This window comes from Ambystoma mexicanum, chromosome 5q (genome assembly GCF_040938575.1).
Source record: "Ambystoma mexicanum isolate Mex_15411 chromosome 5q, UKY_AmexF1_1, whole genome shotgun sequence".
In the NCBI taxonomy this organism is placed as follows: domain Eukaryota; kingdom Metazoa; phylum Chordata; class Amphibia; order Caudata; family Ambystomatidae; genus Ambystoma; species Ambystoma mexicanum.
In genome coordinates, this window is record NC_090933.1 from 398931995 (window position 1) to 398950453 (window position 18459).

An 18459-nucleotide genomic window follows, 5' to 3' on the forward strand; every position below is an offset into this window, starting at 1 on the left:
CGCAGGGCCCAGCACTCCATCAATCCCTCCACAGCCGAGAGACATATCCATGGATATTCTGTCAACTCTCCACTCTCTCGTGACGGAGATCCAGCAAAAGTTGCCTCCAGGACCAGCACCTGTTGTACTGCTGGCCCCTGACCAGCCTCCACGTAAGAAGAGAAAGCGTCGTCCGACCTCAGCCGCCTCCACCACGTCAGGACCCGATTCCACCAGCGGACCCGGATACACACACGGACACTACCACGGAAACCGACGAAGATGAGGACTTCATCCCGGCAGATGACAAATCACTGCACCTCCACCAGACGAGGTGGGATCATTCCACTCAATGATCTCCAGGCCCTCCAAGCTCTTCCAGTTGGTGACCAAAGAAACCAAGAAGGAGGCCTTCCTATATTAGCGATGGGAATCCAAGAGAAAGACGATCATGGCGGTACCCTTTTTGGATGACATTTGGGAGGAAAGCCTAGTCCTCATGATAAACCCATGCACGGCGCCAACCAAACGAGACAAGTTGGAGAAGAAATACAGGGTGCCTGACTCTGCATCCAAGTGCTTGAGGTCACAACCGTTGCCGGACTCGGTAGTGTTCACCACCGCAAGAAAACAGTCACCCAACCCGGCCTCTGCATCATCAGTCCCCCCAGACAATGAGGGAAAGAAGATGGACGCCTTTGTGAAGAGGGTCATCTACACAGCGGCATCCACTATCAAGACGGCTAATGCTTGGGCCATCTTGTCCCGATACGACCTGGAGCTTTGGGACAAACTGGGCCCTATCCTGGAATTCCTCCCTGACGACAAGAAAACTGAGGCTCTCGCCCTCTTTCAGGAAGGGGAGGTGGCGTTGGACCATGCCATTACGGTGGCAATGGACATCGGCGACACAGGCTTCCGACAGATGGGAAACTGAGTTTGCCTTCATCGGCAGCGATGGTTGAAGACCTCTAACTTTCTCCAGTACGTTCATGCGAAGGTGCTGGACAATCTTTCCATCGTGAAAATCTGTTCGGAAAGGAGGTTGATGAATCTCTTCAAGCCATAAAGACAGACACGGAGACGGCACTCATCGTCTTTTCCCTATCCAGGGGAAAATCGAGCAGATCATCCAAGGGATACTCCACATTATACAGGCAACCTCCCCGATCCTCCATGCAGGAAGCCTACAGGTGTCGCTCCCAGGCCTACGGTAGCTGAGGTCAGCATTGCCGTCTCCCACAGGACAGGGCACCCGAGCAAGCCTGATCTGGCCAAGACGTCGGGCCCCCACTCGTGCACCCCGGTGGGAGGCCGGCTGACGAGGTTTGCCAGCGAGTTGAAGAAGATCACCACCAACAGATGGATGCTGGATGCTCTCTCTCAGGGACAAACCTTTGAGTTCTAACGCAGTTGCCCACGTATTCCACCGGTTCCCCGTCGGAAGCAGCACATACCTCAGCTCCTGGAAGAAGTGCGAGCAATGTTATGGAAAGGGCCGATAGAGCTCGTTCCCCAACATCTCTGGGGCTCCGAAGTCTATTCCAGATACTTTCTGGTCAGAAAGAAGACCGGGTGTTGGAGGCCTGCGCCGTCTAAACAAGTACTTGAAATCCCCATAATTCAGGATGGTCACGTTGCAACACGTGCTCGGCCAACTGGAGGAAAGGGATTTCATGACCTCGTTGGACCTAGAGGATGCGTACTACCATGTCCCCATCCACAGGAAACATCAAAGTTCCTATGGTTCATGGTACAAGGCCAACACTACCAGTTCAAGGCCCTACCATTCGGCTTAAAGTCAGCCCCAAGGGTGGTCACAAAATGCCTGGCCTGGGTGGTGGCCCACCTGCGACTGCAGGGCGTGCACATATACCCATACCTGGACGATAGGCTGATACCCACTCTCGGGAACTGGCCGACTGTCATGGTCATGAAGTCAGGGGTACAGGCATGCAGAGGTCGCATGCACAGGAGACCTGGGTGGACACTGTCCTAGCACCTTTGGCACCAGGCTCATGAACAAAAGTAAACAAGAACATCCATTTAACACCAAAAAGCTTTTATGATGGACATAGCACTTCAGATACATTAACCTCGAACATTCCATCAATTAAGCAGCCCCAAGTGTATTCTTGGGTGTGGCTGCTAATGGATTGCCTTCGCACATGCTCACTCTCTAGGCGTGGCAGAGTGTGGCTGGTAAGCCGGCCCTAATGGGCGTGCCCCCGATCTCAGCTATATAAGCTGCCCCGATCCTCAAGACAGACGCTTCGCGTTATTCTGCACTTGCAAGCAGCGTAACGCTCACCGTCGCCCGAGGTCAGACTTTCCTTTGAAGATCCTGCGTCCTGGACATCCTGCTTCCTGCCAGCATACTTACCAACTGGGGGAAGCTGTTCTTACCTGTACATCTCTTCGGCGAACCAAGTATTCATCTTTACACTTTCCGGAACGCCGAAATCTTCATCTTGGCACTGCAGCATGACACGCTCCATCGTCGACAGCAGTGCCTGCAACGAAAAACAGAAGACAAGGTTGGACATCGAAAAAACAGTCAGTTTAAGGTTGCGCTTCGCCATACTTCGCACTTTCCTTAAACCATCACTTACCTGCTGTCGAACATTGCGGTAGCATCCATCTTCCATCCGGCCGCATCTCGCGTCTCACAGCTGCATTGAGGCCGCATTTATGTTTTCTTACCTTATATGGAAGAGAGACATTATTGTGGGCATAAATAGGAGCAACATAAAAAGACATTAAACAGAACAAATAGCATCACAAGAGCTCAAGAAAGACTTACCAATCATAAGGAGAAACCTAGTCGCAGCTGGACTGGATTAATCCTTATCCTTTATCAGTGAAGGAACTAGATCCCATTCGACGCGCCCCTGCCAGAAGTAGCAGGACGGAGAGCTTATCTTCCATAATTCACAGGTGAGCTTTATGGGCCGGCGTATGTTCAGAGAAACAGTCCTTGGGGGTGAAGGGTTCGAACAATCACAGATTGGCACACTCACACACTCTTATCTCCACGCAGGAGCAGTATCACCACGTACCAGTGCTCGCAGCTTTTCTACTGAGGGAGAGGCCTGAAGGGGGGTGATTCAAGTTCAGGGAGGGCTGCAAAAGTGCCCCAACGCCTCCGCAGAGACCAGGTGCGCGTAATAGAACGCAAAGCCTCTAATACTCTCTTCCTGGGCGTTATGGAAACCTCAGAAACAGATCATTTAGACCTCTTATTAGGGGAATTACTGACTGAAGTACATGCTTCAAGACAGGAAACCAATGCATTACGGAGGGATCTTATTGTAACTCGAGAAAGAACTGACGAATTGGCAAGACAAATGCTACAAGCACAAGCAGGACAGGTTCCACTGCCTGGAGTTACCCGTTGTTCGCATTCTTCCACAATCTAGCCATTCCTAGGCGGTTAAAGTTGGAGAGCCCTCAGGGCCAGCCCTTTGATTATGCTCAATACTATCAGCAATACTCAAACTACTATGCAAAAAAATGGTTATGACGCATATGCTGCCTACGCTGCGGGATACACAACCCCTGGTGCATTGACTGGATACCCCACTGAAACGGAAGAGATGGCGCTTGCACAAGCTGGAACTGAGGTACTAATGATATACTAAGTGGTGTTTTATCTTCTCCCCTCATTTATTATGTTTGTGTTGCTCCATAACGTTTTGCTCACCCTTTGCTATTAAAGGGAACTTAAACGTATTTAAAAATGCCTGCCATCCTACGTACGGTGTGTTTGCTAAAACTAATGCTGTTTGGACTCAAGTTTTCCACTATTTGTGTACCTTGTGTCGCATCTAGATACAAATGTAAATGGTGGCAGGTACCACACCTAGATGGAATCCCATAACTGCAAGGACAGCAATGCCAACTAACCAACCTACTAACAATTTCATCCCTCTGCATACACCTCTCAAACTCTAACCAAACACAACCACAAGGCTTAAACGCAGCAATCTCCACAAACTTCACAACACTGCAACAACAAAACAAACCACACATAGACTTGCACAACAGAACACGACGACTACCGACTCGTAAAACACCCGAAGCCCAGCCAACGGACCCACCTGGCTGAGGCTGCCAACAGCACATCACTGCTCTCTTGCACTTTTCCAGCTTATTCCCACTAACCTACCCCCCATTCCCTTTTTCAGAGCCGCCAGATCGCCAGGGGACCACTCCGGTGGTGATAGTGCGTGGTACAAATATCCTTTAACATTAACCACAACAATCAACACCGGTTCAGGTGGAGCAGTGCCTCTAGCCCCTCCCAAATGCTTCATCGGCGACCCAAACAAGTTCGCTGTATTTATGAATCAATGTTGCTTCATTTTTTGTGCAGACCAGGAGCCTTTCCTAATGACCAAGCCAAAGTGGCATTTGTACTCTCATATTTAGGAGGTAGTGCGGCGGACTGGTCAATACCTTTGGTAAATCAAGATGACCCTTTACTCCAGATGTTTGGGAATTTCCAACATGAGATGGGGAAATTGTTTGCCCGTCATATTCAAGGACAAGTTCTGAACAATGAGTTGTTGTCACTCAGATACGGGAGTCAAGATCTATTATCCTATATTGCAACCTTCAGTCGTCTCATAGCCCAGATTAACTGGCCAGAAGAGAAGAGGACTACACTCTTTTACCAAGGGTTATGTGGAGAACTTAAGGATGTGTAGGCGCAAGTGGTGAATCTCCCTGAGGTGTGTGCGGACTACATGACGGTGTAACTCGATCATAGGTTGCAGAATCGGAAAATGGATCGAGCTAGATCAGAGGAACGGTCAGTTTACGTACAACCTCGTGAGAATCAGGCTAAACCACATGAACAGTCTGAGCCAATGCAAATTGGTGTATTACGAAGTCCCCCTACCAAAGCAGAAAGGGAAAAAAAGAAGACTACAACAGCTTTGCATATATTGTGGACAAGCAGGTCTCTTCCTCCGTGACTACCCGGTAAAACCACCCAAGAAAATGGTTGGAGCAACAGACAAAACTGATGAAGAAGAAGAGCAGAACTCTGGAAACACCAATGCCCGGCAAGTGTAGGGATCCGCTTGTCGAGCATGAAAAAGGAATCCGTACAGACCTTGCATCTAGTACTTGGATGCTTGTGATTCACCAAAAGCACTCTATCAAAAATACATGCCTTGGAGGCATATATTGATTGTGGAACTGTGGGTAACTTCATTGACCAAGATTTGGCTCTCCGAATAGGCCTTCCTTTCCGACAGAAGCAGAAATCGGAAAACGTCACTGCTGTGGATGGTTCTCAGCTATCATCCGGCCCGGTGACACAATACACCGAGAAAGTCAAGCTTCTGTGTCAGGACGTGCATCAAGAGGACATTACTTTCGATCTCATCGGTGCTCCTCAGTTCCAGATGATATTGGGAATGCCCTGGCTGGAGACCCACAATCCTAGGATCGACTGGTGAAAACAAGTTCTGACATTTCCTCATGATTGTGCCGACACATGTTACAAAAAAGATGACACCAATCTGAAACCGAAGAAAGGAATTGTGTTGGGCCTCATCAGCTCTTTACTGCTTGAATACCAAGATTACCAGGATGTCTTCAAAAAAGAGCAAGCCAACGTTCTGCCCCAGCACAGACCCTACGATTGTCAAATAGATTTTGTACCCAGAGCCCAGATCCCTTGCAGCCAAATGTACGCTCTGACAGAACAGGAAAACCAGCATCTTAGAATTTACCTGGATCAGTACCTGGTGAACAGTTTCATTCGCCTGTCCAAGTCACCTGCCTCCTCGCCCTTATTCTTCGTGCCTAAAAAGGAGGGGGACTTAAGAACTTGCATCGACAATAGAGCCATGAATCAGATCACAGTAAAAATGTGATATCCATTACCATTTATACCAGAGCTCCTGGACCAATTGAAACATGTTCAAATCTACACAAAACTGGATTTAAGAGGAGCATACCATCTTGTAAGAGTAAAAGAGGGAGACGAGTGGAAAACGGCCTTCCGCACGAAGTACGGCCTCTTTGAATACCAGGTCATGCTCTTCAGGCTATGCAACGCCCCACAGTGTTCCAATTCTTTATGAAGATGTACTCCGTGAACTACTGGATGTTTGCGCTCTTGTTTACATTGACGACATTCTTACCTACTCAAATTCCATGGACGAACATGTAGGCCATGTCCGGGCAGTCTTAGAGAAGCTTCGATAACACCAATTGTATGCCAAGTTGGAAAAATTTTTTTTCCATATAACCGAGGTTGAGTTTCTCAGTTTCATTCTCACACCACAAGGCGTACATATGGATACACGAAAGGTGGATGCAATCCTCCAATGGCCCTCACCAACATCCACGAAAGGAGTGCAAAGCGTGCTCGTATTCGCCAACTTTTACCGTCGATTTATACCTGGGTTTTCACAAATGGTACATCCAATTACCTCCTTGTTAAAGACAAATCAAAAGTTCCATTGGTCGACAGAAGCTGAAGAAGCTTTCCAGAAGTTGAAACTAGCATTCGCTACAGCACCAGTCCTTCGACACCCATGACCAGACCTATCTTACATAGTGAGACAGATGCTTCAGAAATAGCCATGGGAGCAGTATTGTCATAACAAGACCCTGAAACAGTACACCTACACACCGTCGCATTCTGGTCCCGCAAATTTTCAGCCCCCAAGTTGAACTACGCAATCACAGATAAGGAATTAATGGTCAATTAAACCCGCATTCAAGACCTGGAGACATTACCTTCTTGGGGCGAGACATACGGTCACTGTCATCACGGACCACTGTAACTTGCAATACTTGAAAACCGCCAAAGCACAATCCCCGCGTCAACTTCGTTGCACTCTTTTTTGCGGAATATGATTTTATTATCACTTATAGACCTGGAGTACGCAATGCGAAAGCAGATGCTCTATCACGCATGAGTGAAGAAAAAGAGGCAGCATCCAACCCCGTGGCCATAATTCCTGAGGAAAGGATTCAAACCAGAATATGTGTGTGGATAGCCAAAGAACCAGTTTGCAATCCCCGATGGATCAATCAACACAACAGGAATGGCTGTTAAAAGGTGATCAGTACAGAATCGAAGACAATCTACCGTATTTCCAAGGACGATTATATGTCCAAGACCAAGAACTGCAAAGCAAATCATCACAAATTACCACGATTTATTAGTGGAAGGACACCCAGGAATAGCCAAAACTCATGCTAAAGTAAAACAAAACTACCGGTGGCCAACCTGGCGAAAAATAACATCGCCCAATTTATTGAAACCTGCAGTGTCTGTGCACAACACTAGTCTCAGAAACAGAACCCCGCTGGCTTACTACATCCCCCAACAGTACCGCCAGCACCTTGGCGTACCCTGTCGATGGACTTCATCACGGATCTTCCACCCTGCAATGGATATAACGCCATATGAGTCGTCCTGGATTTATTCTCCAAAATGGCCCATTTCATCCCTCTGAAGGCACTGGCAACTGCGTCAACTCTCGCTTCTGTGTTACTAGAGCAAATTGTTTGATTGCATGGATTTCCATCAATATTAGTATCTGATTGCGGAACGCAATTTGTTTCTGCCTTTTGGAGAAAGTGTTGTACGATTGCCAAAATCAATCTCATGTTGTCCACAAGCCATCACCCTCAAACTGATGGGCAAACTGAACGAACCAACCAAACTTTAGAGCAATATCTCCGGTGTATGTTGCAACAGTCCGAGGATTCTTGGAAAAATAAACTCTGGATAGCTGAGTATGCATACAACAACTCAGTTCACACAAGCACAGGGCAAACTCCCTTCTACACTGTGCACGAAAGACATCCGAGGACATCAGTATTTGATCCACCCGATACCCTGGAAATGCCAGCCATAAAAAACTTGCATAAAACCATCACTAAGGTTCTTAAGGAGGCGACAGAGCATCTGACCAGGGCTAAGGAAAGACCAAAACTGTTTGCTGATCGACATCGGAAGGAAGCTCCCGCCTACCAGATTGGAGAAAAGGTGTAGTTAGCATCCAAATATATTCCCCTGAAGGGGCCAAGAGCTTTCCGCCCAAGATACCTAGGCCCCTATACTATAAAGTCCATAATCAATCCTGTCGCCATGAAATTGGAGTTACCATCTCGCATGAAAATTCACCCCGTAATTCATGTCTCTCTCCTCAAACCAATGAAGTCCAATACACGGCTTGGTTCTCCACCAGAGCCCGAAGTAATAAATGGAGAACCAGAATATGAAATCAAATCCATCCTGGACTCCAAGGTGGTTCAATCAAAATTGTATTACCTAATTGACTGGAAAGGTTACGAACCTCAAGACCGAACTTGGGAACCCAGTGAACACGTCCATGCTCCACGTTTAATCAGACAGTTCCATTGCAATAATCCCACCAAACCAGGACCGGGAGGAGAACCACCCTTGAGAGGGGCCTTGAGGGGGAGTCATGAGTTCATGGTCATGAAGTCAGAGACACAGGCATGCAAGAGCCGCATGCACAGGAGACCTGGCCTGGGTGGACACTGTCCTGACACCTTTGGCACCAGGCTCATGAACAAAAGTAAACAAGAACATCCATTTAACACCAAAAAGCTTTTATTATGGACATAGCACTTCAGATGCATTAAGCTTGAACATTCCATCCATTAAGCAGGATGCATTAACCTTGAACATTCCATCCATTAAGCAGCCCCAAGTGTATTCTTGGGTGTGGCTGCTAATGGATTGCCTTTGCAGGTGCTCACTCTCTAGGAGTGGCAGGGTGTGGCTGGTATGCCGGCCCTAATGGGCGTGCCCATGAGCTCAGCTATATAATCTGCCCTGATCCTCAAGACAGACGCTTCGTGTTATTCTGCACTTGCAAGCAGCATAACGCTCACTGTCGCCTGAGGTCAGACTTGCATTTGAAGATCCTGCTTCCTGGACATCCTGCTTCCTGCCAGCATACTTACCAACTGGGCGAAGCTGTTCTTACCTGTACATTTCTTCGGCGAACCAAGTATTCATCTTGACACTTTCCGGAACGCCGAAATCATCATCATGGCACCGCAGCACGACATGCTTCATCATTGACAGCAGCGCCTGCAAGGAAAAACAGAAGACAAGGTTAGAAATCGAAAAAACAGTCAGTTTAAGGTTGGTTGCGCTTCACCATACTTTGCACTTTCCTTAAACCATCACTTACCTGCTGTCGAACATTGCGGTAGCATCCATCTTCCACCCGACCGTGTCTCGCATCTCACTGCTGCGTTGAGGCCGCATTTCCATTTAAGGGAAGAAAACAGAAGAGAGACATTCTTGCGGGCATAAATAGGAGCAACATATATAAAGACATTAAACAGAACAAACAGCATCACAAGAGCTCAAGAAAGACTTACCAATCATAAGGAGAAGCATAGTCGCAGCTGGACTGGACTAATCCTTATCAGGGATCAGTGAAGGAACTAGATCCCATTTAACGCACCCCTGTCAGAAGTAGCAGGACGGAGAGCTTATCTTCCATAATTCACAGGTGAGCTTTATGGGCTGGCGTATGATCACAGAAACTGTACTTTGGGGTGAAGGGTTCGAGAGGTACAACAATTACAGATTGGTTCACTCACACACTCATATCTCCACGCAGGAGCAGTATCACCACGTACCACCGCTCACAGCTTTTCTTCTGAGGGAGAGGCCTGAAGGGGGTGATTCAAGTTCAGGGAGGGCTGCAACCATGGCCCAATGCCTCCGCAGAGACCAGGTGAGCGTACCACCGACAAGCACACGAAGGAGACCATTTGACTACTGACGGAGCTGGGGTTCTCCGTGAACTATACGAAGTCCTGCTTAATGCCATTGCAGAACGCGCTGTTCCTCAGTGCCAGAATCAACACAGTGGCTTGCCTGGCATCCCCATCAGAGGCGAGGCTAGCGGCCATTCAAGGGAAGGTACAGCGGCTGTTATCGATGAAGACGGCCACGGTTCGGGCCATCAAATATTTGCTGGGCATGATGGCGTCCTGCATCTACCTTGTCCGTCTGTGCAGGTTGCAGATATGACCCCTACAGGAATTCTTCGATGCACGCTAGATACAAGTGTCTGGGAATTTTGCGGACAAGATCCCTCTCAACTAGGAGTTCCGGCGGGTGATAGAGTAGTGGTGGGTACGCGCCCACATCACCAAGGGGACGGGATTTCAAACCATGCCATACCAGCAGACGGTCACCACGGACGCCTCCCTGGAAGGTTGGGAAGCTCACACCGGATGTCTACAGGCCAGAGGTCTTTTGTTTCCGTAGTAGAAGGATCTGCACATTAACATCCTGGAGTTACGGGGAGTGTTCTGGGCCCTCAACTCTTTCCTACCTTCTCTGAGAGGGAAGGTGGTGAGGACCTTCACGGACAACACCACCACCATGTTCTACATCAGGAAGCAAGGGGGCACTCAATCCCCTGCGCTCTTCAAGGAAGCTCAGGACTTGTGGAATTGGGCCATTGGACAGGGGATGTTCTTCATCCCGTTCCATCTGGCAGGCATCAAGAACACCATTGCTGACTGCCTTAGCAAGGACCTGTGCCCCTGCCACGAGTGGGATCTTTGTTAGGATCAGGTGGACCGTCTGTTCTTCAAATGGGGCAGACCTCCGATCGAACTTTTTGCCACAGGGGCGAACTCAAAATGCCAGATGTTTGCCAGCAGATTCCACCAACCGAGTAGCATGGGGGATGCGTTCTCCTTCCTGTGGGAAGGTCTGTTTCTGTACGCCTTTCCCCCGTTTCCTCTCCTGCTACGTGTGATCTACACACTCAGATAGTGTCGGTGCAAGATGATACTCATCGCCCTGGCTTGGCAGAGGCAGATTTGGTATCCGGACCTACTCAGCCTGTCAGTGTCGCCTCCAGTCAAGTTGCTGGTACTTCTGGACCTGCTCACCAGGGGAGAGGCGCAATCCTTCATCACGACCCAGGATCTCTGAACCTGAAGGCATGGCTCCAGCAGCCTTATAGTTTGGAGGTTATGAGCTGCCAGTGGACTGCAGGGAGATCCTCGACAAAGCCAAGGGATTGTCGACTCAAAGTGCCACAGCCATAGGTGGAAGCTTTTTGCTACGCGGTACCGGTCACAGAAGAATATTCCTCTGAGGGTCACGGCCCCCCAGATTATTCCATACTTGATCTCCTTGGCAAAAGCTGGGCTGGCTCACGCATCCATCAAGGTACACCTGGCAGCCATCTCACGCTACACCTGATTCATGGAAATATCCTTGCTGTCGTCCCATGGTCCCGTCAAGGACATTCTCAAAGGGCTTTTTTGATCTTTCCCTCCGTTAAAAAAGGCTCCTGCCCCGGCATGGGAACTCAACGTGGTCCTGACAAGACTAATGGGGGCCCCTTTCGAACCCAGGCATCAAGCCCCACTCGAGTTTCTCTTGTGGAAGACAGCATTCCTTGTGGCCATTACCTCAGCCAGACGAGTGGGTGAGATCCAGGCCCTATCCTGCAAACAGCCGTATCTGACTTTCCACAAATCAAGGCTGGTACTGCGTACGCACCTCACTTTCATGCCGAAGGTTTCATCGGAATTTCACCTCAACAAGTCTTTGGTGTTGCCTGTTTTCTTCCCAAACCCTTTGTCGCCAGCGGAGAGGACCTTGCATTCACTGGACGTTGCTCGTACCTTGAGTTCTACGTGGCACACACAAAGAGTTTTCGGAAAACGTCTCATTTGTATGTGAACTTTGGACCTTTTAATCATGGGAAGGCCTTGTCCAAGGCTTTCATCTCAAGATGGCTCTCCGGCTGCATCATGCACTGTCATCAGCTGGCTAACCAGCCTCTGCCGGGCCGTCTGAGAGCCCAATCCACCAGAGCGATCGCTGCAATGAAGGCATTCCTTTCTGGTGTGCCCCTGCTCGACATCTGCAGGGCTGCAACGTGGAGGTCCACGCATACCTTCACAAAGTTCTACTGCGTCAACAGGGATTCCAGGGAGGAATCCAGAGTCGGCCAGGCAGTGCTACGTAATCTGTTTGCTTGAGGTAAGTCTGTACCAGGGGTAAGTGTTATTTGCTTCTGTTGAGCCTTGCCACCTCCCGTGGTTGTGTAATTTTGTACTGCTGTGTATTCTTTATTCATGAGCATGTGAATCCATGCCAGACCCCATGCTGGAGAAGTTTTAAGTTACTTACCTGTAACTATTGTTCTCCAGCATGGGTCTGGCATGGATACACATGTGACCCCTCCCTCTGGCCCCTCTGTGGCTATTCTTGGTCATACTGCGACTTTACGTGCTTACCAAATCTGAAGATGGCTGCCAGAGGCGGGGTTTAGGGAGAGGACTGTCATTGGATGGGGTCAGTATGATCCAGAGGACACTTGACTCACACTATCAAATAAGTGGTGAATGAACTCGCACCCATGAAAATGAAAACCATCAAGTCTGAAGTTACTAAAAACACCTGGTTCTCAGACGATATCGTTAGGGCCAGACAAAGCATAAGGGCTCTTGAAAGATCCTGGAGAAAAACCCCCAACAATAATACACTAGATGCTTACAAAAAATCCACAAATGAATACAAAAAACCTATCATTAATGCCAAGGCCACACATTATAATAAAAGTATCGCCAATGCTCAATCCAGTGTCAGTGAACTGTTCAAAATTCTAAATGACTTTCAGGATCAGCCTCCACCTTCCAATAATATAACCAAAGACTCTAAATGGGGCCAAGACATCCACGATGCTCTTCTTTCTAAAATTGACTCCCATAAGGAAAAAATCAATCAAGCCCTCACTGATGTTAAACAACCATCTCCCTCTAAATACATCACACCTCCCATAATACCCAAAGTGGAATACCCCAATTCTCCTTTTCCCACTATTCCGAAAAGGAAGTGCTTAGAGTCATACAAGATCTCAAAGCTACCTCCTGCCCTGGTGACGGCTGTCCTACCAACATCTTTAAAGAATCAACTGACCTGCTTGTTCCCTGGATCACTAAATTGATAGATGTATCGTTTGACGAAGGAGTGTTACCAGATGTGCTTAAATCCGCCTGGATAACACCCTTGTTGAAAAAAGAAAATCTAGACCCCACCAGTAAAGAAAACTATAGTCCAATAACCAACATGCCCTTCATATTGAAGATATTAGACAAGCTAGCATACAAGCAACTCCAGGCTTATGTTGAAGAACACAAGATCGTCGGCACTCGACAGTCTGGATATAGGTCTCGGCATGGAAATGAAACAGCCATGCTCGACCTTAAGTCCACTGGTTGATCACAGCTTACTAGTGACGAGGCTCGAAGAGGTTGCAAATTGTTCCTCGATGGCATCAAAATGGATTGCCTCCTTCTTGGGCCCTTGCATGGTTAGGGTTAGTGTAGGTAGTCCTCATTCCACTCCGATCTCACAAACCTGTGGTGTCCCACAGGGATCTTGCCTGTCGCCATTACTATTCAATCTGCATATTCGACCTCTTCTAGACCTCTTGAACAAGCTAGGTGTTCAGTATACTAACTACGCAGACGACACACAGGTTGTCATCCAGCTAAGCGGTCAGTATCAAAATGATGTTGACGCCATCAATAACATCTACAAAGCCATCCAAGACTGGATGGCTTGTAATTCACTTGCTCTTAACAACAATAAGACCAAATTAATGATAGTATCCTCCAAGAACACCCGGAGTAAACTAGATTCTAACTACTCCGATTTCCCCATTGAGGACAACATCATTACTGTCCAAAGCAAGGTAAAAACTCTGGGAGTTGTCTTAGACGACGAATTATCCATGAAACTGCATGTCTCTAACATCAGGTCCAGCTGCGGATTGAGCAATAAGCGTATAAATTACATACGTCCATTCATTACTACTGAAAACTGCACACTCTTGTCTTCGGCACTGATAAACTCCAGACTGGACTATTGTAATAGCCTATTGTCTGGCACTACTGCCGCTAATATTCAATCCTTACAAGTGGCACAGAACAATGCTGTATGGACTATTTTCAATCAATCTCGCCGTTCCCATATTTCCATCTTTAGGAGGAAGCTTCATTGGCTTCCAGTTAAACATCGCATTTCACACAAGATACTCACTGCGACACATAAATGCCTCTCTCTCAGCAGCCCCATCTACCTGTCTGAATGCATTCACATCAAGAGCAATGGAAGAAATCTTCACTCTTCCTCTGCTACCGTCCTTGCCCCTCCCAGATTCAAGACTGCTAAATTTGGTGGCACTACCGTCGTTGTTCAGGGTCCTCTACTCTGGAACGCCCTGCCGGCTGGGCTACTACAGATCCAAGAGTGCCCCTTTTCAAAAAAGCCATAAAAACTCACCTTTTCAAAATGGAGTAATCTTGTATGACCCCCTTTTAGCTCCTACTTGCTTCTTTGTTGTCTTGTGCGCCCTGAGGCCCAGAGGCATGCGGCGCGTTGTAAGAATTTAAATAAAAGTGATTGGTTTAGAGGAGAAATACAGTTTTAAAGTGAAACTGTTCTTTCTTTTACCGAGGATTCCCAGCCTGACAACAGGGAATATTCATGAGCTTGTGAATCTATGCCCGACCCATGCTGGCGAACAGTAGTTCCAGGTAAGTAACTTAAACCTTTCTTCAACTCACCACAACTGATATTAAAAATGTCAATGACAAGTACTGCATTTGAACGTCTGTGTTTTGCAGCCATACAGATATTTTGGATAACACAATTATCTTCCTTTAGGGACCTGACATTTTAAACTTGCCTCCACACAGGGACAGAAAAGGGTGTAAATGCAAACTAAGTGTAATACTAGACACAGTACCAACATTCTTCTGCCAAATAATGACTACATGTATTAAAGGAAGCATGCCGTCCATAACTTCTCTTTTCTAAACACTCAGGATGTGCCATTATTGATGATTGAATTTGGTTTCGGGATCCATTATGTCTTAAATTGATTTGTGCATCTTTGTCTTTCAAAACAGTATGATCATTCCTCTGTAGGTGCTAGGCCACTGATTTCGTATTGGTATCAATGGTGTTGTCAGGGTTTCATAGCACATGTGATCAGAGAGGTCATTGGTGACATTTATTTATTTTGTTGCATAGTGGCTGAAAGGTATTGAATGACTCAAAAGCCACTGTTAAAGCTCTGGGCCCATCTCCAGATCATTGTTTATCAGCCTGCCATGCCATTACAGACGGGGAAAGACTATATGCAAATCAGGTTCAGTCCAACCCCAACTGCTTAGCCACATCCCTTCTGCACTATACAACAGACATGTTTTGCCTCATTGGGCGTCATCAGTGAAGCCTACCTTGGATATCTAGGTACAGCAGGCTCTGAACATCTGGGCCTAGCTGTCCCAATCGGGGTGACTAGCACAACACTGAAGAATGATGGCTGAAGGGTTTTGAATGCACCAAAAACCACTGGCAAAGCTCTGGGCAGCGCTCCAAACCATAGTTTTTCAGCCTGCCATTCCAGCGGAAAAGGTGATATGCAAATCAGGTGTGGTTCCACCCTAAAAGGGGCAGTGCAACCAGAACTGCTAGGTGACGTGCTAGTGGAAGGAGGTGATCTGTAATGCCATCAGTGTTACCAGTTATTTGTGATTCACAAAGGTACTGCACATGCTTAGCAGATTCTTCTTCAGAATAAATTAAGAATCATGCAAGTCCTCTTCATTGTGGACGACACATACATACTATTTGATGATATTTGTATTTCCTCATAACCTGCTCTGCTTGCCATTTTATATATCTAAGAACTGCCTATTTCAAGTTCATGCTTCAAGATCTTCATTTGACATTATGTTGTTTTGGCTTGGTTTCAGAGTGGCGATTGGCTCGCAGACATGCAGGTATCTATACATAAAGTCTGACTCATTACTTACTGGCTCACCCTCTTTTCTACTTGCTCTCGTTGTTAATTTGTGCATGAAAAATTATAACTTTGTAGCTCTGGATTTAAGAGCATTAGATGTGCTGTCACTGAAACCACAGAATGATTCATAAAATATTCCTGAGATGACTGTCGGCTAAGAACCAAACAGCCCCCACCAGACATTACTCCAAGAGTGGACTCTTTCATTGATGACATCGATATTTGCTGCTAGCCAAAAAAGGACTAAAGTTTCAGTCTTCTCCATGACCTGTTTGTATTCTACACAAAGCACATATTCCACAATTTTCATGTTTTGCCGTAACTTCAAGGCGTAGCCACGATTTAGGAGATAGTACATTAATTTCCTACTCTTGCTATTGCGCCTGTAACCAAGGACATTTTCTGCACAGAGAAATGAAAATCGACCAGGACAAAATGGAAGCAAGCTCAATTACACACGAGTGTCATCCATTCTTCGTCCTTGATCTTCAGGAGATCTGCAATGGCAGCCACCATGGCAAATATTGCGGTCCATTGATTCCAATGGATTGTTCTCGTTTCTCTTTGGGAGAGCTGGTGGAAGGAGAACAGCTTAGAGGGAGGAGAGCCAGAAATTGGAGACCAGGCAAAAGGAGGTACTGGTGAGGGATGAAGTGAAAGGAGCATGGAGTAGGAGGTTGGGGCAGGGGGAAGATTTTTGTGTTGTAGGAGGGGAATAGTAGTAGTATGGTGCATAGAGGTCCTGGTCAGTTAGATAGAGAGGAAAATAATGTTGGGAAAATATTCTTGGGTTGATTAAAGGAGGGACAATCTGGTGTGAAGAGAAAGGAGGCGATATTTTGTTAGAGGAGAAAAAGAGGAGAGAGACATTGCTTTGGAGAGGTCACAAGGGGATATTGATGGGGAGAAGAAAGAGGGAGAGGTAATCTGGGAGAAGGATGACAGAGGTATTGACTGGGAGAGAAAGAGGGGAGATGAGAAGCAGACAAAACAGAATGCTTGTCTTGAGGAAAAGGAGGAGAGTCTAAATGTTGGATAAAGGGTACTGTTTGGGAGATGAGGGAGGAGAGACCTTGCATTTAAGGAAGAATTACATTGAGCAGAAGAGGCAACATGAGAGGATAGATCGGTGGCGGCGGGTGGAATGTAAGGGTTACCATCACGAGGCGGGAATAGAGTGAGCTGCTAGAGAAGAGGATAGAACTGGACCATACAAGACATGGGTGAGAAGGGTAGACAACCCATTTAGGCAGAAAATATAGGGTGGATGCAGAGGACCACATTGGTCCAGGAGAGAGTATACATTCAGAAGAAGGTAGGAGATTGCGTTGCTATGCTTGGAGTAGGGTTGACGGCATAGACGTAGTCAGGACAGGGAGAGGCTCTGGAGAGACTATCAAATGGAGAAGTTGGTGGGTAGGGTTACGCTTCTCTACAAAACCCCATCAGGCACACCTGAAAATCCAGTACACTCAAAACTCATGGCCAGCTGAGCAGGAAGCTCCTCCCGCTCTACCAGGAGAGAACCTAGGAGGTAGCAGTCAGGAGGCACCCAGAAACTCTTATTGTGCAAAGAGACGGGATTCTGCCGCCCAGGAAAGCCTGCAGCCCAAAGAGAGGGTCAGAGGGCAACACACCATCTCGCCTACCAGCCGTGGAAGGGGAGAGACGCCCGTCAAAAGCTTTAAGCACTGAGCACCTTATAGGAGGACCCCTTTGGAGCATGAGGTGGGGGGAGTCCCTGATTCTGTTGACCCAGTTATTGAGAGACAGTGGTAATCCCCTCACTTAGAGCATACAATTCTGAATCCCTTAATCAATATTCACTGATGCCATCGACACCTATCGTTCGTGTTCCGCCATCACTCTGACAAGTTATGATTTAGTTTGTACAAAAAAGGTAACTAAAAACCCTTGAAATGTATTCTGGTGCCTGGTCTGAGTTCTGGTACCACAGTGAGAGTCAGACATGTGCCTGTTATGTACCTTTCTAATGATATGCTGGACTTGAGAAAGTGTAGTTAGTGGAACTGCAGCGTTTGGCTTCCATGTTCATATATTGTGAAGACATCTATTAGGTGACCACAGTACTGCATCCTTTGATTGCCATGTAATCGCATATTTTCACAGGAGCTCTAGTCGATCCCATAGGCTACAAATCTACTAATGGCTGTTCATACAAGTGGACGCCCAGTCATTTAGGACTCCACTTCTGCTAAAAGCTAATAGATTAACCCACATATTGCCACAAGGAAATCAAATGCTGCTGTTCCACTGACAACTACACAAGGACTAACAAGAGTCTTGCAGCTGCAGCCCCAAAACAGATGCATTGCAGTCTATGGTCTCCTTTTCATCAATTGTCAGGACATTTGTAGGCTGTCAGTGGTAATACAGACGTTGGGCTACACTTCTTAAGAACACTCAGTATCCTTTGTGACCAGAGCCACTTTTAGGCAGACCGTATTCCTAGTTGCTCCTTCCTGCTCAAGCACCCCAAATTGTTTTTTCTTTTTTTTAAAACTGTACTTAATACATCTCTACTCCAGGAAGAATAATTTCTTATTTTTAAGGGGCCCTTATCCTGCCATGGCTGATTAATTCCATT

The 18459-nt window shown here is 47.1% G+C and overlaps 1 protein-coding gene across 1 annotated transcript in view; it reads left to right on the top strand.

The window, feature by feature from the left end:
* Positions 1-18459, top strand: part of LOC138497419 (E3 ubiquitin-protein ligase TRIM39-like) — a 220398-nt gene that overhangs the window by 188745 nt on the left and 13194 nt on the right. The window contains exon 6 of the mRNA XM_069620887.1: positions 15802-15828. Within this exon, the coding sequence (XP_069476988.1) occupies positions 15802-15828 (27 nt within the window). The remainder of the gene's footprint in view (positions 1-15801; positions 15829-18459) is intronic.